At 47.0% G+C, this 23833-nt stretch overlaps 1 protein-coding gene across 8 annotated transcripts in view; it reads right to left on the bottom strand.

The window, feature by feature from the left end:
* The window catches only part of SPECC1 (sperm antigen with calponin homology and coiled-coil domains 1), a 208012-nt gene that overhangs the window by 44647 nt on the left and 139532 nt on the right, over positions 1-23833 (bottom strand). For 6 of the 8 annotated variants that reach the window (XM_010842935.1, XM_010842936.1, XM_010842938.1 and 3 more), the window contains 6 exons: positions 17355-17562; positions 14826-14899; positions 14331-14509; positions 3493-3638; positions 2418-2518; positions 469-550 (listed from right to left, as the gene is read on the bottom strand). In XM_010842935.1, coding sequence (XP_010841237.1) covers positions 469-550; positions 2418-2518; positions 3493-3638; positions 14331-14509; positions 14826-14899; positions 17355-17562 — 790 coding nt within the window. Of the gene's footprint in view, positions 1-468; positions 551-2417; positions 2519-3492; positions 3639-8803; positions 10196-14330; positions 14510-14825; positions 14900-17354; positions 17563-23833 lie in introns of those variants that run through there. The other 2 variants (XM_010842941.1, XM_010842942.1) reach the window with 2 other exon arrangements.

The raw sequence follows: 23833 nt of genomic DNA, 5'->3' as shown, positions 1-23833 counted from the left end.
ACTCTTGAGAGTCCCTTGGACTGCAAGGAGATCCAACCAGTCCATTCTGAAGGAGATCAGCCCTGGGATTTCTTTGGAAGGAATGATGCTAAAGCTGAAACTCCAGTACTTTGGCCACCTCATGCGAAGAGTTGACTCATTGGAAAAGACTCTGATGCTGGGAGGGATTGGGGGCAGGAGGAGAAGGGGACGACAGAGGATGAGATGGCTGGATCGCATCACTGACTCGATGGACGTGAGTCTGAGTGAACTCCGGGAGTTGGTGATAGACAGGGAGGCCTGGCATGCTGCGATTCATGGGGTTGAAAAGAGTCGGACACGACTGAGCGACTGAACTGACTGAACTGAATGCCTGTAGTGGGCAATTTGTTATGTAAGTGAATACTGAAACACTCCGGTCAATAACATTTGGGTAACAAAAGATGTATTAATATGTCTCTGGTCAATAATGTGTTAACAGTGATTTACCTGAGAGGGGAAGGTCTGGGAGATCCAAGCGTTGAATCTCTCCTTTGCTGGCCGGCCGAGCACCGCTGAAGGCAGAATGCCTCTGAAACCAAAGGGCATCACACAGGTCACACCAGGAACAAGTGGTGTGTTTATGTGCTTGTGTGTGTACATACAACAGCTCTCAAGCTCATTAGAATCACCAGGGGGTACCTTTTAAAACAACTGCTTTAACTGGACAGGTAATAAATGCAATTGGTGTGCATGCATGCAAGCTTGCTCAGTTGCTCAGTCATGTCTGAATCTTTGCAACCCCATTGACGGTAGCCTGACAGGCTCCTCTGTCCTTGAGATTCTCCAGGCAAGAATATGGGAGTGGGCTGAGACACAATTGGCAGGATCCTCAAAAGGAACAGAAAGGACATGGAGTGAAAGCACAGTCTCCCTTTCGCTCCCATCACCCCCTTCTCCCCAGGGCAACTATTACTCATCACATCTGTGAACATCTTCCTGGAATATTCTATGTATATTCAAGGACATGTGTAAACATACTGTTTTTTTAATGGTCAACAGGCACATGCAAAGATGTTCCATATCACTAGTCATTAGGAAAATGCAAATCAAAACCACAATGAGGTATCGCCTCACCCCTGTGAGAATGGTCATTGCAGAAAACAACCATAGGAAAAATAAGAATTGGTGAGGATGTGAGAAATTAGAACACTTGTGTACTGTTGCTGGGAATGTAAAACCATGCAGGTGATATGGAAAACAGCAGGAAGGTTCCTCAAAAACATAAAAACAGAACTACCATGTGATCCAGCAATATCATTTCTGGGTGGTTACCCAAGGAACACAAAACAGGGTCTTGAAGGGATATTTGCACACCCATGTTCACTGTAACATTATTCACATTAGCCAAGATGCGGCAACAACCCTAATGTCTATTAACAGATGAGTGGATAAAGAAATTGGCAATGATGGGAACACTGACATCAGAGAAACTGGCAAACCCCACAAATCAGGGCTCTTTCTCCTCAACAGCCAGTTGTTAAACATCTGCCAGCAAACTTGTGTTATAGCTCAATACAAATAGGTGAAAATGAAGCATGACCTTTTTTACTTGTATTAAATAAACAATGATTATCATAAAAAATAAATAACTTGTATTTGGTTTTACATAAAAGGTGGTAGAAATTACCTTCAAAGATGAAAGAGTAAAAAAAAAGAATAAAATTTTTCTTTTAAAGCATAAGAGATCCCAAATAATACATGTAACTACCAAGAATGTCAGATAATAGAGCTTGTTGACAAGTACATCAACCTCAGCTCTGTACAGACAGAATGCTGAGTGCTGCTAGTGCCATCAAAAGCCCTGGTCTTAGAAATGCCAGGGGGTTTTGGTCTAAGACCTTTAGGAGATGGCAAACACAACACAGGGTTAATGCAGTGAACCCTTAAGAATTCATAAATTGCAAGCACTCTCTCTGGGCATCAAAAAAACAATTCTTTGAGAAAAAGATCAGTGCCCACTCTAGTATAAAAAATACAATCTTCATTTAACTGAAAACTTTGACAGTGTCATCCTATGGAAAACCAAGAAAGAGGCATCAACAAAACTGTATGATGCTTTCAGCGTCTCTCTCAGACCCTCACCAGGCACTGGAGTGGAATTTTTGATGAAAGCTTCATATTATTATTTTAGGTCTATTAAAAACAATATTCAGAAACTTCCCTGGCAGTCCAGTGGCTAAGACTCATCACTTCCACTGCAGGGGGCCTGGGTTTGATCCCTGGTCAGCGAACTAAGATCCCACATGCCACATGGCATGGCAAAAATTAATAAATAAATAAACAAAAAAGATGATCAATGTACCTCAAAAAATATATGAACTGGTTTCCACATCCCTTTTGTTGCCTGGGTACCCACATGACACAGGCTCCCACCCACACCTTATGGGCACCAATACCTGCATTGGAGAAACAGCAGCAGCTGGGGGCGTCCTCACAGGGATCCCACTCAGGGGACTCCGGGGGGTCTTGTGGACAGAAATATTCTGCCCAGCTCCACCTGCCAAGAAAAGAGACAGGATGTTTCTATGCTGTTCCAGTTTCAAATAGCAAATAATACTTCCTGCCTTGTTGATGCTCTTTCACCCTCTTCTGGTCTGGACTCATGCTGAACTGGGGAGTGAGTCAGGGGTTAACTAGATGGGGGCTGGTCTTAAGTCAAGGACACACAAGGAGCAGGAGAACGTACAGGTACTGAGACAGCCACAGCAAGAAGACACTCTTAGACAAACCACACTGTTCTTTCCTTTTCCACCTTCACAACCAAATATTGTCACTGGGCCTTCATATTATCCTGTCTCTGCAGGCTCATCTTAATCCAATTCGGTCGCAAACTGTTTCAGCAGAGACAATGTCCTAGGACTGGCTGTTACTCTGGCCCCTGGTACAATGAGCATATTTGATGCAATCAAGGGAAGACATACATCGTGTTTTGGATACAGGTTCCTTCTAAGAAGAGTGCTCATGAAAGTTCAGGGTAGACAAGGTAGAGATCCATTTTTCTCATACACAGATAATGACAAACAAAAGTGAGCTGTGGGTCAGGGAGACATTTCCAGGAAAAGCTGGGAATGTCCCACAATCAGGAATGACAGATTATATTAGGTGCCAGCCAGACAGCCCAATGCATGGAACCAGCGCCTCCTTTCCCAGGAGACAAGCCTCTGGCCAACCCTGCTAATCCTCATGTGACGGTAAAAAGGCAAACAGTGGTGACCTGGATTTAACGGACAGAGAGGAAGAAAAGGAAAGGGGTGCAGCAGGAGCTGAAGGGAAGTTTGGGAGGAGAGAAGAGCCAACTCCCCTCTGCCGTCTCATGCAGCCCCAGCGAGCACTGCACATGTCTGCACGTGGATAGTCTGAGAAGGGCCCCCTGGTTGTACCAACATGGGGCCAGGGCAGCAGAGACAGGCTGGATTCATGAGGCTATGGTCTGAATTTGAGTTTTACTTATCAAACAAAATGACACAATACCTGGTCGTCCCAAGTCAAATGACTTGATGAGGGACTTTACAGTGGTCACAGACTCTGAAGGTGTTGGAGGAGTCCTGTTCACATAGGCGCTGGGCCACCGGCCAGGAGCGTCCGCCTCTGAGGGCTCGGGCTCTTCCTTCACTGGTCTGCATGGCAAAGAGCAAATCAGGTTGAAAAGCTGGAGGACGTACCCATTCAGGGAAGGACACAGATGAAAACAGCCAACATGGAGAAGAATGAGTCTGGAAGGAGAAACCCAAACTGAAAATCCTGCTCTCTGTATTAGCTTTGCATCTCCAGGAAATAACCTCTCAATTTTTATCAGAGACATTTTCTTGGGAATGGCCAGAGACAGCATTTTTATATGTGGAGTGACTTGATGTGAGCTCTAAATGTATGTCTACTCTGTAAACTATAAATATATTAAAAAAACAACTGTTATTTATCATGAAATAGTTATCTTACTGTCCACGATGGATACAACAGGTTGGTGAGTTAGTGTGAATTCCAACCCCCACCTGGTGCACAGAGGCTGGAAAGATGACACCTCAGGAGCCCACGCGCTGCAGGGAAGATCTCAGATAGGGCTTAGACACTACCGGCCAGGAAGACTGGGCCAGATGCAGACTCCTGAGTTGGGGAGGAGAGGCAGGGCACAGGGCATTCACTACGCTGAGATGGACAAAAGCAGAGACAAGGTGCTCCCGCTGCTGGAAACTGGTGGCAGCTTCAAACTGGGCTGGCAGCTTCCTAGTGTCAGGTTCCCATTCAGGGCAGAGGCAGCCACTCTCCTAGAAACCCAGCTGTGTGTGTGGTTACTTCCAGAGTTGTTCCTGGAGGCTAGGCCTGGGTCTGTTTCTCCAGAGGGGCCCCCAGCAATCCTGAAAGCCCCTTCTGCTTAAATCTACAAGGCTGCCATCTCCAGGAACATCAGAGTCCTGACTCACACATGAACCCTCCCACCCTTAGGAACAGGAATGGTAACCATGCTCTGGAACAATACTGCAACTCCCTGTGAGGCAGTGGTTCTCCTGAGCTCTCCTGCACAATCGTGGTCAGTCTTCCCTGTGGTCTCCAAGCTGGAGCACAGACTCATGGACTGTTGTTTAGTTGCTCAGTCGTGTCCGACTCTTTGTGACCCCATGGACTGTAGCCCGCCAGGCTTCCCTGTCCATGGGATTTCCCACGTAAGAATCTTGGAGTGGGTTGCCATTTCCTCCTCCAGGGGATCTTCCTGACCCAGGGATCAAACCCAGGTCTCCTGCATTGCAGGCAAACTCTTTACTGCTGAGCTACCAGGGAAGCCCCCAGACTCATGGAAGAGCCTCTTAAAGACAGACCGTCTGGGTCAACCTTCCTCATCCAGGGGAACGTTAGCTTGTCACTTAATCTCCCTGTGCGTGAGCCAAGACATCGCCCAACTTCCGATTTCTAAATCACTGCTCTTTTTATTATATCAAATTGCTACAGCTGTTTTGCAAGAAGATGACTAATTTATGAGAATAGCTCGGAATACTTCTGGCAGCATATTTTAAAAAGGTCAATGGAAGTTTAAAATATTTATTTACTGATCTTTTTTGGAAGAAATCTGGCCACTCAGAAGCTTCCATGATTGAACTGACTTGTCTTTGATTCTCAAAGCTTTCTCCTGTTGCTCTATAATCAATGTGAGTAGGATAAATTTAGGAAAAACACAACTTAAAACACACTTTAAATCACACTGCCCTACACTTTTGTATTTACCTTCTTTTGAGGTAAAAAAAAAAAAAATCAGTTAACGAATTACTTTTCTGGGAAGTTAGTATCAGGGAGTCATGTACGGATGTGAGATCTGGACCATAAAGAAGGCTGAGTGCCGAAGAATTGATGCTTTCGTATTGTAGTGTTGGATCTTGAGAGTCCCTTGGACTGCGAGGAGATCAAACCAGTCAGTCCTAAAGGAAATCAGTCCTGAATATTCATTAGAGGGACTGGTGCTGAAGCTCCAATACTTTGGCCACCTGATGTGAAGAGCCGACTCAATGGAAAAGACCCTGATGCTGGGAAAGATTGAGGGCAGGAGGAGAAGGGGGCAACAGGGAATGAGACGGTTGGATGGCATCACCAACTCAATGGACATGAGTTTGAGCAAGCTCTGGCAGATGGTGAAGGACAGGGCAGCCTGGAGTGCTGCAGTCCATGGGGTCGCAAAGAGTTGGATATGACTGAGCAACTGAACAACAATATCAGGTGTTTCAGAAATTGGTAAGTTTTTTTTTTGTTTGTTTGTTTTTTTACATCAAACAGGGTTGGTTTTGGTTACCTTCCCTGTTATGTCACATAGGACAAAATCAGATGGTGAATATGCAGAAAGAGTGGAATCAGTTTAGGTACAGGCAGAGGAAAACCTCTCATTTCTGTCCTGGCCATTCTCAGGAATGTGAGAAAGTGGGCACCTTCTTAGCTATCCAGGTACATAATCTACCTTCTCAGGGACTGGGGAGATTTAGGGCACCCAACAAAATGAAGGTCATTTTAAAAAAGCCCATGTTCATTTCACTCCTTGATAATTTAATAAGAATAAAATGGAGAATCCTACATTCTGCTGAGGTGTTCCCTTCAACTACTTAAGCTTCTATGTGATTCACATCAGATGATACAGGACTTGTTCCAAAGCCTAAGAGAGTAGCAAGGATGCTGGAACCACTCCCACCTCGCCTGCCTGCAGGTACGATGTGTAATGCTCCACACCTTCTGTCTGCTGGGCTGGGCCAGCAAGAAGTAGGGTGAAGAAACCCTGCAAGGAGTTTAAGTAGAGATAAAGACCCACCCCATTATGTAACGGTTATGTGTGTACGTGTGTGCATGCGTGTGGGTATGTGCATGTGTGAGTGTGTCTTGGGAGCCACAAAATAAAGCCTGAAATGAAGAACTACACAACACAGTCATTAAGAATGCTGTTGATCTCATCAGCACTTTAATCCTAAGCAGGGACACCAGCCTGTCTTCAGATGGCTTTGGATCAACCAGCAACAAGTCCAGCAATAAAATATGACCTCTCCTCTGTTCAGAGGAAGAGTAAGAACTCTGTAATCTACAGAGGCAGGCAGATATTTTCACTGCTGAACCACCTGGGAAGTATTCTTGCCTGGGAAATCCCATGGACAGAGGCGCCTGATGGGCTACAAACCACAGGATCACAAAGAGTCAGACATGACTGAGGACTGAGCAACCTCCCTAATGCACTACTTTCCTCGTTAGGTTACAGAACAGGATCTTTGAGCACTGTTGGTTTTCTACAGCTCTTGTGTCATCACACAGGACACTGCTTGGCGTTGCTGTCAGTTTTGCTCCAAGGACACGTGAGTTCCTGTGTGCAATTAGTTCTAAAATATTCAAATATGACTGACTTTTGGGAAACATCACATTATACCACTGCTGTCTTCACAATCACCAGATCAAGGTTTGTAAAGACCACCAACTGGGCACACTGATGATCTGCTCATGATGGCTCTTTCTCAGCTACTGAATGGAGCCCAGCCCAGGCCCTCCCAGTGCTGCACAGACTCCCTGCACCCTGCCTGGTTTCCGGACCAAAGCCTGGATGTCTGGAACTCTGTTCCTCTTTGTCCTTCCTCCAGGTCTTTGCTCTCCCACATCTCCACCTGTAAGGCACTCTTCCCAAACTGTGTCTTCAGTTATACATAAGACACTCTGAAAGAAGTCTGCAGATCCACATGAGATAGGAATTGGGAAGCACTCTGTCTCAGGTGTCAAGTGTCCTCTGAACTTCACTTCTGAATGGCAACGTAAGCATTTCTAGGACAATAAAAACCACCAGGGTAACATGGCGATTTAAGAACCACAGGAATATTTCATAAAAATCCTGCATCGACCCCTGAAGCTACTGAAACACGGCATGCACAGGCCTCAGACTGTGAAGAATTTCAGCTACACAGAGAATGAGTGGGGAAAGAAGAGAAAATACTACCAGTTCACCCTAATTCTTAGACTGCAAGGAGAGCGAAGGTGCAGGACAGCCCACCGACTCCCTCCCAGCCCTGGTCCTGGAGGGAGGGCCAGCTGGGGAGCGGCACCTGGAGGACATGCAGAGCACTCCTACCACAAAAGGTCAGGAACACTGAGACATGACCATCTGAGGAGGCCAGGGTGGTTGATCCGAGGCACAAAGGATGGCAGCAAAAAGCCACAGGACATGCCTAAAATGGATAATGACCAAGCAAGACAGACCCCCAAAGCCGGCTCCCAATGCCACCTGTGCCAAACAGAGAAAAAACTGGACACTGGTGAATTTCCTTGCTGGCACCTTTCCTGCTGCATTTCTTTCAGTGCCTGTATTTCTGACATTCAGCAGAGATTTACCTTAAAGAGCCTCTCCTCTAGCTTAAGATACAAGATTTCAAGAGTGGTTGGGCAGAGTGAGCACAGATGAAGGCAGAATCCAGACACTGATCCTGGGCAGAGAACAGGTCCTGACACACTTAGATCCACTGAAGCAAGAATAAGTGATGGGCAAAAACAGGCCCTGATGCACGGACAGATCTCATGGCATAAGATGAAGAGACTCACTGCACGTGAGGGAGAACAGATGTGTAAATAAAGGAAAAGAAATAGACTCAGACACTGAAAAGCCTCAACCTTGAGAATGCAATAAAACCAAGAGAATAAACTGAAGGTGACAATGTAAAATGAAAGGCTAAGTGTTATTAGCAATCTCGTAAGGGCAGGAAAATATTTTCAAGGGGAACCAGCTTAAGAGAAAAGGAACAAGGGCATATTGGGAAAGTTTTTCTGAAAATGGATGAAATGAACGATGTCAATGTGGGATTTCAGTTTCGTGGGCGGAGAATGCTGCTGACACAGACTGCCTTCCAGAATGCTACCAGAGGGGTTTAACGCTTCCATTTTATTATGAGTTCACCTAAATAATACTTCACAATTAAGAAGAAATCCAATACAGTCAATCACCAAACAATGTTTTTAGATTTCAACAAAACAACTCTGGACCTCAAATTCCATGTACTGTATTTTCCGATACTTCAGAATTTTTAATTAAAATCTCATTTATGCAAAATTAGTATCTTCGCTCTGTGCCCTCTTATTTCCAATAATGAAATCATTAAAAAATAACATTTGCACTTAAAAGTCAACCTCCTGTCTACAAAGGGTACTGAAAATGCAGCTTTGCTTCTGCCTTGGTTCTAGTCATCTGATGTGGCTTTTAAGTTCTGAAACTACACATGCCAGAAAACTGGGAACAAAGTGACCTGGAGGTCCTGCCAGGGGTGAAAAATCAGGCAACAGACTCTTCTAAATAATTACATATTTATTTAGCACTTCATAAACACTTGTATATAAAAATAGTCAACAGTCTCCCAAGAAAGATAGATCAAAATATGTGGGGCAGAGACAGCTGTGCATTTGAAGCTGAGGTTGTGTTTTTCTTGTTTATATTTGAAAACACCAGGCCAAGTGAATTTTGTATCATCGTAAGGACTTTCAGTCCGAGATAAACTTACAGATATATAAATTGCTATCCCACAAGGACAATTCCAGCAGGTATTGAAACTATTCTTACAGAGAGGACAGTGACCTCTCAAGTTGAGTCTTCTAGTGACCCCCCACAACATTTTCCTGAGATGATCAGTTTGCCTAAGTTTCTGTGGAGCAGACAGGAAGTCCTATCTCGTCTCGTCTCCTATACAGTAGCTGATGGTCCACATGCTCCTCACACGAGGGATGCAGTGATCTCTGTCTGGCAGAGGCTGGTGACCTGGACTTAGATCTTCACAAATGGATGCACTTCCAACAGTTTACAGTTTCACTTTGAACCTTGGATCCCTTTGAGTTACACAATTCTGGACTGGAAAAGTCTTTTAGTTTCCAAGGTGAGCATATTCACAAGGCTTTTGCCAATGCGCATGAGTTCTCAATGCAGTTCTGATCAGCACTGTCACCACGTGGAAGTGTCTGATTCAACCACAGCCTTTATGATGAAGCAAACATATAACAGAACCCCAAAGAGATTTTGGAAGTCAGCCCAACACGTGGCAGTGGCTTGTTCTGGACTAGGTGAGGAAGTCAGACCTCAGCTTGAAGAGGCGAAATCAAGGCTTGACATGGGAGAAGTAGGGCTTTCTAACTTCTTCAGAGACGTCACGTGGACAGCTTCCTATTTCACCTAAACTAGTGTTAATTTCAAGCTTATCGGATACCGTATTCAAAAGGAAGCATAAAAATAAAGTCCAAAAAGTAAAGCACGGCCTGGTTTGTGTTCTCTCTGCACATGGAAAGCCACAGACCTCACTCAGCACTCTGGCTGCCTCTAAAAAATGTTTTCATGACAGGCTCGTACTTTGTGTTTTTTGTCTTTTGTTTTCAGAACAATTTCATTTTGGGCTTCAAAGACTGCTGAATCTTCTGAGAAGAAAGAGGGGGCAAATAAGAGGGAAGGATCATCTTTGTGCAGAGTTGATTCCAAAATGCAAAAAAACAAGAAAAAAAAAAGGGCAGAGAGACTTGCTGGCAATGACTGTTCAAGACAATGGCTGTTCTAAGGAGACGGTTTGGTTCTTTATGAAAAGGGCATTCCTCCTCTACACATGCACCCTCTCACACAGAAATGGCTGTGGCTCCCCATCGCGGCAGGGCTGGGCGGCCTCTCCTCCTCCACCTGCTCTGCTAGCTGACAGAGACCATGGAGCTGGAAGATAGAAACAGGAGGCACAGGCTGGTAAAGGGGTTACTCCATGTAACATGACCGCAGTCTACACACAAGAACTGACAGCTGGCAGTGTCCGGGGGCACAGCTCAGATCCAGATCAGGATCAGCACGCCTAGATTTTGACTTTTCCCATCCCTTGCGGGAGTCAAGAGATCTTCAGACAGAAAGAACGCCATGAACAGGCTCCTCCCACTAGACCTTCGCTGATAGACAAGGGTGTCGGCAGAGATGACGGAGACCAATCACATCAGGCCTCTGTGACTGACAGAATGGCCTGTGGGTCCCTCTACTGTCCTACAGTTAAGAATAAAAAAGAAAAAGGACTTCTTTTATGATACACAAGTGCTGTGTACACACGTGCTGGATAAGCAAAGAGCAACCCACTCCAGTACTGTTGCCTGGAGAACCCCATGGACAGAGAGAAGAGCCTGGTGAGCTATAGTTCATGGGGTCGCAAAGAGTCGGACACAATTGAGTGACTTGGCACACTGTTAAAGGCTTCAGGGAGGCACACGTCTTCAGCCCACTTTTCAAAGTGAATCTGTAGACGGGCCGGGCAGCATCCAGCAGACGCAGCTCTGCAGAACTACAGGTGCCTTCTCTGATGCCACAGGTACAAAGCTAAGCTGTGAAAATGCACGTCTGTGCGAGTGAATGGGTGATGCTTGCCGGGATACTGGAGGACCAGTTTCTGCCCTGAGAGCCAAATAAAATGCCAGCAGCCCAACAGTTGGAGATATGTATGTGAGGTCTGCTCAGAAAGTGTGCGGGAATGCCCTTGAGAACTGGCCTCTCCCCAAGGCAGGGATGGGGAGGGGGTTGGACATGTCGACAATCCCAGGGACCCAGGAAGCTACACCTCCAATGCCCCACCTCCCTTCCAGTGACAGCCCCAGACACCCAGCGAGCGGTGTGACATGTTACAGCTGTGAAAACAAAACAGGGCGCACAGAGGCACACAACCGACGTCAGAATGCAGGCGCACACACAGAATTAACAGCCGACCCCAGGGAGGCTGGCAGTGACAGGCTGCATGCTGCTAGCTTCAGGGGTGGCAATGTAAGAACCAGAAGCACAGGCTGACGCATTGTGCACCTGAAATGTCCTAGTTTGGAAGCTGGCACAGCTAATTATGCACAGACATTCAGCATGTTTAGCTCTTTAAGATGTTTCCCATGGCTGCTCATTGGTGTCACACAATAACTACAGCAGACATAGAGTAAGTCCCCTGTAAACAATGGTTTTAACAGTTTTACGGTAAGAGCAGACACACAGAGGTCTGTCCCTGCTTTGGTCTGAGACACCCACGTCATGCATGTCTCACTAACAGGGTCTTTTGTTAGAGAGGCTGCGTGTGGCCCATCGAGGCAGTAAGCTGAGTTGCATGTGTGTTCTCTGAAACTGCCAGGCCCAAGGACTCAACTTTTCAGGAAGAATATCTGATGTTTCAATTTCAATGAAAGTTTTAATTTCATTATATTTCCCTTAATGGTTCAAAACAAGAAACAGCCAGAGTTTAAAAAGTTATTCATGATCCTTTCATCGAATAATTTATGTGTCTGGCAAAACTGCCCACTTTCAGGTCCACAAAAACTACACAAGCTTGTTCAGACTTCTGGAAGAGAAAGATGAGGTCCACAACCTCGTGTGGAGGTGCCATATGTAAGGGAGACCCCAGGCTTCTGTCAGGAAGATGGTTCAGTGGGCATGCAAGTCCACAACTCTCCATCAGAGAAAGGTCAGCCCATCAACTCGTCTCAGAAAACAGCGGAGCCTGTTGGGGTGGTGCCCTAAAATCCGACCTACTCTTACCTTCTTATTTAAGAGACGAAAGCGCTTGGTCTGGGAAGAAAACCTGCAAAGGTGAGATCAGAGCCTAACTGTGCCATGTATCTTAACATCAATTATTCTGACTCCAAAATAAAAATACCTCTGAAAACTTCACAGGGCTCAAGATAGCTAATGAGCTAAGTTTTAGAGTCATCTAAAAATAGTATGCTAAATAACGTTCCACTGTTTTAGGTACTAAGTTCTTGGGAACAAACGCTAACTCGTCTGCACACCCAGGCCCGCTGCCCACCTGCCTGCTGGCCTGTGTTCTCTTGACAGCCAGCTGATGAGAAGGCGAATCGGTCCACCTGGAGTCACGATGGAGGTGCTTCTCCTACAACACTCTTACCTTCTCTTGTTGTACTAATACTTGGAGGACCTCGTTAGAATTTTCTGCACATTCTTTGGCTGTGGCTGAGCCAAGGATGACTTCTGAGTTCTCGTTAGGTGACTGTCAAAGTCAAGAACTCAGGCAGCCAAAATGGAAGCACTATGCTGATCCAGGACCTCGGAGGGTGGGAGCTGGTTCCAGGTCTGGCTCAGGTGGTGTGTTCAGGGAGAGGCGGGGCCGCCGGCAAGTAACTTCTCCAAGGCCAACACTTACAAGAGGCAGCTGGTCAGGGCGGCCAGAGCCTGGTAAGAAACCACTCTGGCAAGTGTCTGGAGGGTGGCCTGAGGCAATGACAGCCAAGAAACCCACTGATGGCACAGGTTCAGTAATGTGTCAGTTCTCAAATTTTGAAATATTGTGTGATAAGGGATTAAACTGCTGTATTTGGGAGGTAGGTTTGCAAATCACTGGAAAATCAAAAGAGAAATGTACTGCGTTTTTTAAAAAAAGTGCCGTGGTCAAGCTACATGTAGGCATCCTGTGACATCAGGTTTGTATATATAATCTGTTTCTTAGAATCTATACAATAACTTATTGAGGGCCACATCTTACACTCAAGGGCTTGTCTTTCACTGTTTATCTGTGAGATGATGTATATATGAAGCAACACAAGTTATGATGTGGTTCTTCTTCCAAAGACACACAATAGAAAACCAAGACACGTGGACAAGCAAACAAAAGCAGACACCACAGTAAACCAGAACGACCCACAGTCATTTCAACAGGGAACACCACGAAATCTGCTTTCCTACTTGGCTGCTCCCTGAACTGAAAATTCATGTGCTTTGGTGGCCAGAAAGTATAGGTTTCACTGCACAGTCATGATCTTGATTTTCATAAACAAAGGGCCACAAGATTGACCAAAGCAAGTTTGGTAAGAGAATCAAAACAGAATTCTGAGCAGAAATCTATCCCTTCCACTGCCATGAAATTCATGACACTACATCAGACCCAGAGGCTGGGAATCCAGCCTCCAGCAACCCTGGAAAAGTTATAAATTGCAAGCTGTACAAATCTATATCCAGAACCTACTAAGGGTTTTTAAATTCTACTGTGCTTTACATTGAGAGACATCTTAAAATTCAAAATAACTTCTAATAACCAAGAACCTCAATGTTAAGGACATCTATTCCTGACAGGGGAAAGACAGCAATGCATGAGCTGAAGCCTAAAATACTGTGACAATCTTGCCCGGAAACCATTTAAACTTTAAACAATAAGCAACTCTGAGCTCACTTTGGGAACAGCTTCCTCTGAAAGCTCACTGTTAGGACAGGCTTGTTGGGAAAATGCGGCCTGTGATGTCCTCCCCGACTGTCCCCCCGAAAGAAGGGAATCTTTCATATTGGCCCAATGTGTGTTCTCCATGCTGACCCTTTGAAATAAAGTAAGTTATTTCATGCTCTTCTGCAGGGAGTATACAGGAGCTGCTAAGAAAGGACACACCCTGCACCAGGACAGTGGCTGGGGTCTGCACCCACCAGCCAGGCTGGGTAGCGGGCCAGCTTCTCCCACTGAGTGAGGATGACCCACACGGGGTGCTGAACCAACACTGAGATGGAACACCAGCCTCTCCTCCAGACCCCAGAGAGGACTTGGCTGGAGCTCTGTCCTCATGGTAACCAGCTTCCTCATCACCAGGAACGGCAGTCATGGTGCTAGGTGGACTGTTCCTACCATGGAGCTTGTTATAACTTGGCCATGGGTTAGCTATTCAACAGCCATGGTTAGTTGTAACTTCGCCAGGGGATTTGTTATAACCTGGCCACAGAGCTAGTTATAACCTGGCCATGGGCAGGGACAGAGCAGCAGAGGGACCTGGAACGAAGGAAAAGGCTCCGTGAGGGCAGAGACACCCCCGCAGCCTGGGTGAGGAGAGCAGCCAGGACCCACCTTCCGCGGGCCTGTGCGTCCCCCAGTGCCTTCTGCAGCCGGGCGTTCTTCTCTTCCTCCTCCAGCAGCCTCCGCTTGACAGCGCGCAGCTCCTGCTGGGCCTCAACCTTGATGTCATTGGCCACGACTACCGCCGTCTGCAGGTCAGCCTGGAAGCGCCGCCACTCTTCCGTCTCGTCCTGGAAGAGCCAAGTTGGCGCCCACATCAGACTGACGCCCCAGCCACGGTTGCAGGGCCAAGGGGTGTCCATAGGAAAGACGGGCTTTGGGATCTTGTGCTGGGAAAAGGTGCAGGGGGGCTGCACCTGCAGGTGCGGGAGTTCCAGCCCTGAAATTGAGGCCGCCTGAACCTCCCTCCTGGCCACACTGTGGTTCCAGGCCCCCCAAGTTTACTACACAAAGCAGGGCCGGAGAGTCGTCAGAGTGTGTCTCAAAGGTGTCCACGCCTCAGTTGACGGGGATATTTAAGGTGCTCTGGCTCTGACCACGTCTCACCTTTATCTGCTTCGTCAGAGTCTTCAGCTGCCTCTCCAGGTCTGACTTCTGTTCCTCCAGCTTCATCACGCTGCCTGGAAAGGAACAGGCAGACTGGAGTCAGAAATGTCTTGAGCCTCTGGGGAGCTGAGCTCAGGAGCCAGGCAACCTCAGGTCCTGCCACGGGCTCTGAGACCTGCCTCTGTGGCCAGGTTTCCCAGCTCAGTGGCTAGGCTTCCCAGCTCAGTGCCCAGAGCATGGGAGCCAGAGGCAGAGGGTTCCTCCAAGAGAAACAGGATGAGTGGGAACCTAAGTGATGTGAGGTTAGGGTTCAGCCTCAGAGAAAGGCTGCACAAACTCACAGCGCTATGGGAAGAGAGCCAACAGTTGCTCACGCTCACACGCTGAGTGCCTGGAAGCAGCACAGCAACCTGAACATCCTTCGCTGCTGTGATGTGGAAGAACGGCTTTTCTTTAAATTTATTTAACTGGAGGACAGCTGCTTTGCAATGCTGTGTCAGTTTCCGCCGTACAACAATGTGAATCAGACACAAGTGTACATGTGTTTCCTCCCTCTTCAGCCTCCCTGAGGGTGGAGTTCTGAGCAACAGCAGGAATGGATGGTTATTACTACTGTGATATTTAGACCAGCTTCCAGAGTCTGGAACTGACTCGCAGCTAAAACTCTAAATCACCCAGGGAAATTTTTCAGAAGCACAGATGTTCAAGCTCCAGACCCTGACCCATGGAATCTGGTCTCCCAGGGAGACAGGGTCTGGGTGTGTCTATGGTCCAGGCAGGTACAGACAGCTGCCAGGCACACAGGATCAGCTCCTAGAGCAAAGTCGGGTTATGCTCTCTTGAGCCTCTGATCCCAATGTTTTCATCAAAGTTTAATGCTGTTTGCATCAAACTGGCTCGCTGGTCGATATCTTTGTGGAAAAAAGCCCGTCCCATGGGTTCTGGAACTTGTTCACCCACAGCATCCTTCTCCCATGTAACACTTGGCAGGCATCTGAAAGACACTTCTGCAGCCCAGGGCACTCAGAAGTGCCTCATCTGTCGGGCTGGAACTTCCCTCCTGTGGGTACCAGCGCTGGACGAGAGAGCTTCAGACCTTCCTGGGAATCTGACCACACGTTTCTTTGATTTGGGTTCACAACCACATTGTTCAATGTTTTGGTTCTTTTTTAAATCTCATGAATCTACCAATGTCACTACTTTCCCATCTGCTCCACTCAGCACTTTCCCAAGCGGCTAGGGGGCAGACTGGGAAGGTCCCCTCCTGGTCTCTGGAGGTTTGGTCCACATGAGGGCACTGCATTTCTGGTAGGCATGAAGCTCCCCCATGGCTTGGATTTCCTGCACGTGATGCGTCCTGGCTCTCCTGCGCCAGGGACAGTGGATGGGATTTCAGAACTACACTTGGGGCCATTTTAACTTGTTGTGAAGTGAAGGCTTCTCACTGCAGTGGCGTCTCTTGCTGTGGGGGTGCTCGGGCTCTACAGCACAGACTCAATGGTTGTGGCGCACAGATTTAGTTGCTCCCTGACATGTGGGATCTTCCCCGACCAGGACTCAAACCTATGTCCCCTGCCTTAGCAGGTGGATTCTTAACTACTGGACCACCAGGGAAGTCCCTTGGGGTCCATTTTAAACAGAGGCATCACCAACATCCAAGCACAAAAATGCAAACCACATGGCACTGAATCAGCTGTGAAAGACACCTGTGGATGGTTCAAGCTAAAACCGGAAGGCGGGGTCACTCTGTCCCACCCAAGCTGGGGAGGCCCTCTGGGAGACTCAGACTTTTTCCCTGTCTGCAGGGCGCCAGCAGCTATGGCAGCACCGTGTTGATTTGGGCAGGGGGGTGGAGGTAGGGGGATGGGGTTTACGAGAAAGTTTTGGCAAGCAGGTAGATTCACCACCTGTAAGAGTTCCAAGAATAGATGGAGGGACTTTACCCACTGGGGAACCTTTCAGGCCACCAACTGTGCTATGTTCAACAAGGCGGGTGCTGCTAAAAGCTTGCACACTAAGTCTTTTGTTGCTAAAGGAAAACACATTAGATGGGATCATTTGATAAGGTTTATTTGGACAAAGCAGGCAGTGTTTACCTAATCTCTGAAAAACATCCCTACCTACTCAGAGGTAGGAACCAGTTCCTAAATAAGCCACACACAAGCGCCTCTTCAGGAACACGTGGGTGATGTCTCAAAGTCAGCTGATCCTACTGTCCAGGGGACCCATGCTGGGGATGTTTTCTCCTGAGGCCTACCCCAGGCCCCCATCCTTCTACCTGGCAGATCCCATTGGTAACAGCTGTTGGCACCTGCCGTGTGTGCCTAACGCCCCACATGATCCACCCACGACCAACAGCCTTTCTTCTTTATCAGTTGTTCTGTGGCTCAGTTCAAGAGACAGATGATTCTGTCTCTTCTACTGGCCTTTCTTCCTGGGAGACCACAGTGCTCTCAGAAGGAAGACCTGGCAACCAGTGTCCCCACCTCCATCCTGACCCATGCCCATAAGGGACTTGGGTCCACTTACTTTCCAGCTCACTGATGAGCTGGTTGTTGTGCAACTTGACAGCGCGATGCTGCTCCACCTGGTCCTCCAGCTCGAATATGGTCTCCTTCATGTCTTTGATCTCTGCGTCACTCTCTGATGCTTTCTCTTGTAGCTTCAGGCTGGTTCTGCTCAGCTGCTCTGCCTGGTGATCGCAGATCTCCTTTAGGTAAGAGTAATCCTTTTCCACCTAGAAAGAAATCAAGGTGCCATGGTCACCTGAACAGGAAAGAGCTCCCCCCATGTCCACGCTGGGCCCACTGATATAACAGCAAAGGAAACCTTGGGCACGTGTGTGCCCAGCACCATCTCTATGTTCTGGGCTTCAAAAACAGCCAAGGCAGAGAAGTGTGATGGATGTCAGTGGCCGAATGGATGGATTCTGGGCCCCTTCCTGTGGCGTCCAAGAAAGCTTGTTGTTCTTGCTCAGTCGCTAAGTTGAGTACGACTCTTTTGTGACCCCATGGACTGTGGCCCGCCAGGCTCATTCTGTCCGTGGAACTTCCCAGACAAGAGTACTGGAGTGGGTTGCCATTTCATTCTCCAGGGGATTTTCCCAATCCAGGGATCAAACCTGAGTCTCTCATGTCTCCTGCACTGGGAGGAAGGTTCTTTACCACTAGCACCACCTGAGAAGCCCCTAAAGAAAGCTGCAGCTGCTTAAGTACCCCTCTTTCCTGCCCCTTCCTTGGAGCTGTCCCAGGACAGCGGCCACTCGCCTCACAGCAACAATGGAGCAGCGCCCTCTGCTGGGAAGCCAGAAAGCTAACCCCTGCAACATGCCCCAAACTTCTATCGTCAAGTACCTGGGGCTAGTGTTTCTTTAGAGGAACACTAATGGGATGTGAAGAAGGCTGAGCGCCGAAGAATTGATGCTTTTGAACTGTGGTGTTGGAGAAGACTCTTGAGAGTCCCTTGGACTGCAAGGAGATCCAACCAGTCCATTCTGAAGATCAGCCCTGGGATTTCTTTGGAAGGAATGATACTAAAGCTGAAACTCCAGTACTTTGGCCACCTCATGCGAAGAGTTGACTCATTGGAAAAGACTCTGATGCTAGGAGGGATTGGAGGCAGGAGAAGGGGACGACAGAGGATGAGATGGCTGAATGGCATCACTGACTTGATGGACGTGAGTCTGAGTGAACTCCGGGAGTTGGTGATGGACAGGGAGGCCTGGTGTGCTGCGATTCATGGGGTCGCAAAGAGTCGGACACGACTGAGCGACTGATCTGATCTGATCTGATCTGAATGGGACAGCAACAGCAGAAATGTGCACACACCAGACACAGACGTGTGCACAGCACACTCACTTCACCTGTTCAAGTTTAATCAATAATGTTCTCAACACACAGAAAAGCACCAAAGGGGACAAGATAACTACTGTGTGCCAAAACGGGCAAACCAACTGTTAATTTTTGCCATGTTTGCTAAATCTTCTCTTAAGCTAACAAGGTTTGTTAAAGCCTCAACCTTCCTTCTCACACCAGAGTGTCCAGAAATTGGCATGTGGTTGTTCCTTGAAGAGTTTCCCACATTTACTGTGTGTGGATGTGCCCATGACAATACACAGTGTTGTTCTGGATGCTCTAAAACTTTTACACAAATGATATCACACTATCTTAGGCTTCTGCAGGGCACTGTACGATATACTGCATTGTATCTTATGTAAGATGTTCTCATCCTGTATTATTATTTTGTGTCCTGTATATACTGTGCTGATTACACTTCTGTAACTTGCTTTCAACTATGTTTTTGAGATATATTCATGATACACACTGTTCTAGTCAGTACTTTTTTTAAAAAAAAGAAAAGCTTTATTATTTTTTTTAATGCACCGTGATGTTTGTGAGCTGTTAGTTCTTCAACTAAGAATTGAACCTAAGCCCCTGGCAGTGAAAGCATTGAGTGCTAAGCACTGGATTGACAGGGAATTCCCTAGGTCATTACTTTAAATACTGCATAATATCCTACTGCCTGAATACACAAATCACTTTACTATTTTAAGCTGTATCCTGGTTCTACAGTCCTTTGTTGTTAATAGCTGTATATTTAGCAGGTTATGTAAGCTTGACACCTAGTAGGTTTCTTCCCAGATTTGGAAGGGGAAGTCTCCAAATACAATTTTTTTTTCCCAATTGCATTTCATGTGCAGAATCTGTGGGTATTTGAGGACAGTACTGCATTTTATTAAAATATCTACTCTGGGTATAACATTCTTATTTTGTTTTTTACAGTTTTATTATTTCATTTTTGGCTGGATTGGGTCTTCATTGCTGTGCAGGCTTTTCTCCAGTTGCGGCAAGCAGGGGCTACTCTCTGGTTGCGGTGCAAGGCCTTCTCATTGCAGCGGCTTTTCTCTCGTTGCAGAGCACGAGCTCTAGGGTGAGGGGGCTTCAGTAGCTGTGGCACGTGGGCTCAGTAGTTGCGGTTTCTGGGCTCTGGAGTACATGCTCAGTAATTGTGGTGAACAGGCTTAGTTGCCCTGAGGCATGTGAGATCTTCCTGGGCCAGGGGCTGATCCTTTGTCACCATCACTGTCAGGCTGATTCTTTCCCACTGAACCACAGGGAAGCTGTGCACTGTTTGTCAATTGGGAGGTTTTGATCAAGATAAGAAAGGAAGGGACTGAGGGAGAAAAAGAGAGAGTGCCTGTGTGGGGGAGGGGAAAGGGTGCAGGTGTCTTTGGGGGGCGGGGGAAGGGGAGGAGCTGCACTTGGGGGTGGGGCCACGGCCTGGACCAGACTGCGGCATGTAAATATCAGTTCTACCAGACTGAGCCTGCATCCATCCATCTCCCTGCCCTGGTGTCCTCATCTGAACAATTAAATGGAACTTAATACTTAGTTTATCACTATCCCTGGTGCAGGTAAGCACGCAACAGTAGCTATTCTTTCCTAACTGCCTTCTGTCTCCGAGTATGTAAGTTCAAGAAAATTACAACACATGCAAAACACCGAAAGTCTTATGTCCTAGGATAGCTACTTTAATAAACAGAAGACAGACAACTCTTAAGGAGAAAAAGCCACTGCATTTTAGCTCCTGGAAGGCTGGCATCTGACAGCCTTTAACAAGCAGCCACAGGAGGCACCTGTGGGCCTTGCCTCCGGAAGATCCTGGCTTTCTGCAGAGCAACCAGGCTCCGCCTCACAGATCCTCAGGTTAAGGGCCACTCCCCTGAGGTCTAGAAACATGTCCTTTGCTTGACTGGGACTAAAACAGGAGGATGTGAGCAGGTGAGGAATGGCTGAGGACTTGGGGGTCTCCACGTGCAGCTCAGGCTGCCGGCCTCTCAGGAGCTCTGGCCTCCGTTACATCTTTCATGTTGGGGTCGTGAGCACAGGTGCGGCTACGGGAGGGCCTGTACTGGGTGCCGTGCATGGCTGAGTGGGTAAACGTACAGACCAGTGCACGTGGGTCCACTTACACACGACGTTCTTCCTTCTTGATTTTGGAACATTCTCTCAAGTTTAGCAATGTACTCTGGAAAGCTCTTTTATTTAAAAAAAAAAAAAAAGGTAGCTTTATCACGCTTCCGGTAGGGGCTGGGGAGGTATTTTTAGACTCACCTCAGAGAGTAACTAATGGAGAGAGAAATTAGATCATTAGAAAAGAGCAGCTCAGCCAGCAGCTCAGCCCAGCACCTGCCCTTGATGACTACTGGGTGCTGGCTGACCCCTGCACCCCTGGCTCTTCGTTCCCTGGGCCAGGTCACCGGGGTCCAGCTCCTCTGGTTCAAGGACAGAACTGACATGCAGCGACGTGGTTTCCAAGGCTTCCCTTTAAAGACAGAAATCACTCTCACGTATATCAAGCACATCTCCTCTTCAGAAGTCAACTTTCTCTAGAAATGGGGCATGCAGAACTGCATCACAAATCGGTCAAATGATTCCTGGGAGCCCCAGTCCTCCCCAGAGAGGGGGTGCTTTAAGCCAGTCCCGATGCTCAGGCAAGCACGAAAGGCAGGTGGCAGCAGAGACCACTTGGGAGGGACTGTCCTGCAGGGCTGGCCTGAGCTGACAGGGGCTGGGATCTCAACAAAGTCACTGCCTTTCCTCTGGCTGGTCAGACACTGAATCTGAGGAATGGTATCGTCATTCGCCTGTCCCCAGGAAAACAGACCCTGCATGGACTGTACCCTGCCAGACTACAGTCTGTCCATGGAATCTTCCAGGCAAGAATACTGGGGTGGGTTGCCTTTTCCTTCTCCAGGACATCTTCCTGATCCAGGGATCAAACCTGAGTCTCCTGCATTGGCAGGTGTATTCTTTACCACTGAGCCACCTGGGAAACCCTTTCTTCTGGGTACAAGATGATAAAAATGTTCTAAAACTGATTGTGGTGATGGCTGCACAACTCTGTGGATATACTAAAAACCACTTACCTGTACACTTTAAATGAATTCTATGTCAATAAAGCTGGTAGTGAAAAAATTCTCCAGAGGCTCCCACTGGCTTGAGGGTACAATTAAAGCTCTTAATGGGATCTCCTCCAGCCAACTGCAAGCAGCTGCTGTGCACTCCAGAAACTGCAAACCACTGGTCACTTCTTTGATGGGTGAGAACTTAAAATTGTCTTTCCATGACATTCCTGCTGTCCTGCCCCACCAACACATCTGGTGAACCCAGACTCCCCTCAAGATTCAGGTTCTAAATCAAACAAGAGGATGGGTCTTGATTTCTCTACTCTGTAGACAAGCAAAAACATCTTTCCTAGTTCATCGAGATGTGGCAGGTTGCTTTCTATCAAATCTAAAGGCTCTGGCTGTAAGACTGCTGTGTATTCAAGCCCATGTGTCTGCTTTAGATGGTTTTCTCTCTCTTTTTTATTTTCATGTAACCAGGAAGCAGCATGAATCAGGGATGAAGAATAACCATTATGGGACTTCCCTAGTGGTCCAGTGGTTAAGACTCTGTGCTTCCACCACAGGGGGCACAGGTTAGATCCCCGGTCAGGGAACTAAGATTCCTGCACACTGCATAGTACAAGCAAAAACAAACAAACAAACAAAAAAACCCTGCAAACAGGGTGATGAAAATTAAGTCCAACAAAATTTGCCTCTTCCAAAACAAACGAACAACCAACCAAGAAGAGTTCTGGGGTCAGCCTCTGGCCTTCATTAGTTAATGAACTAAGCCTAGTAACTTAACCATTCCCTGCCTCAGTTTCCTCAACAAACCCTGAGATGGGTCAAAAGGAAAAAAAACTAGATAAAAACAGTATCTATACCCTAAAATTATGACAATTAAGTAAGATTAAATGACGTAAAGGCACCAAGAGTGTCTGGCACATATAAAGCACTAGAATAGTAGTTGTTATGATTAAAATATGATAAACTTTTATTTAACATATTGATATAATTTTAGCAGCCCTTCTCTCCTAATTCACTGCAAGTTTCTCTGACATTCATTCCTTCATTCAATTTATTCAACAAGCATTTACCAGATGCTTAACACATAGAAGAAGTCACGTGTTCAGTTCAGTTCAGTCACTCAGTTGTGTCCGACTCTTTGCAACCCCATGAATCGCAGCATTCCAGTCCTCCCTGTCCATCAACAACTCCCGGAGTTCGCCCAAACTCATGTCCATTGAGTCGGTGACACCATCCAACAATCTCATCCTCTGTTGTCCCCTTCTTCTCCTGCCTTCAGTCTTTCCCAGCATCAGAGTCTTTTCAAATGAGTCAGCTCTTCGCATGAGGTGGCCAAAGTATTGGAGTTTCAGCTTTAACATCAGTCCTTCCAATGAACATTCAAGACTGATCATCTTTAGGATGGACTAGTTGGATCTCCTTGCAGTCCAAGGGACTCTCAAGAGTCTTCTCCAACACCACAGTTCAAAAGCATCAATTCTTCAGCGCTCAGCTTTCTTTATAGTCCAACTCTCACATCCATACATGAATACTGGAGAAATGATAGCCTTGACTATACGGACCTTTGTTGGCAAAGTAATGTCTCTGCTTTTGAATATGCTGTCTAGGTTGGTCATAACTTTCCTGCCAAGGAGTAAGGATCTTTTAATTTCATGCCTGCCATCACCATCTGAAGTGATTTTGGAGCCCCAAAAATAAAGTCTGACACTGTTTCCACTGTTTCCCCATCTATTTGTCATGAAGTGATGGGGCCAGATGCCATGATCTTAAGTTTTCTGAATGTTGAGCTTTAAGCCAACTTTTTCACTCTCCTCTTTCACTTTCATCAAGAGGCTCTTTAGTTCTTCTTCGCTTTCTGCCATAAGGGTGGTGTCATCTGCATATCTGAGGTTATTGATATTTCTCCTGGCAATCTTGATTCCAGCTTGTACTTCCTCCAGCCCAGCATTTCTCATGATGTACTTCTGCATATAAGTTAAATACGCAGGATGACAATATACAGCCTTGATGTACTCCTTTCCCGATTTGGAACCTGTCTGTTGTTCCGTGTCCAGTTCTAACTGTTGCTTCCTGACCTGCATATAGGTTTCTC

Source organism: Bison bison, unplaced genomic scaffold (genome assembly GCF_000754665.1).
Source record: "Bison bison bison isolate TAMUID 2011002044 unplaced genomic scaffold, Bison_UMD1.0 scf7180017864180, whole genome shotgun sequence".
NCBI classification, from domain to species: Eukaryota; Metazoa; Chordata; class Mammalia; order Artiodactyla; family Bovidae; genus Bison; species Bison bison.
This window is presented reverse-complemented; position numbering and strand designations above follow the sequence as displayed.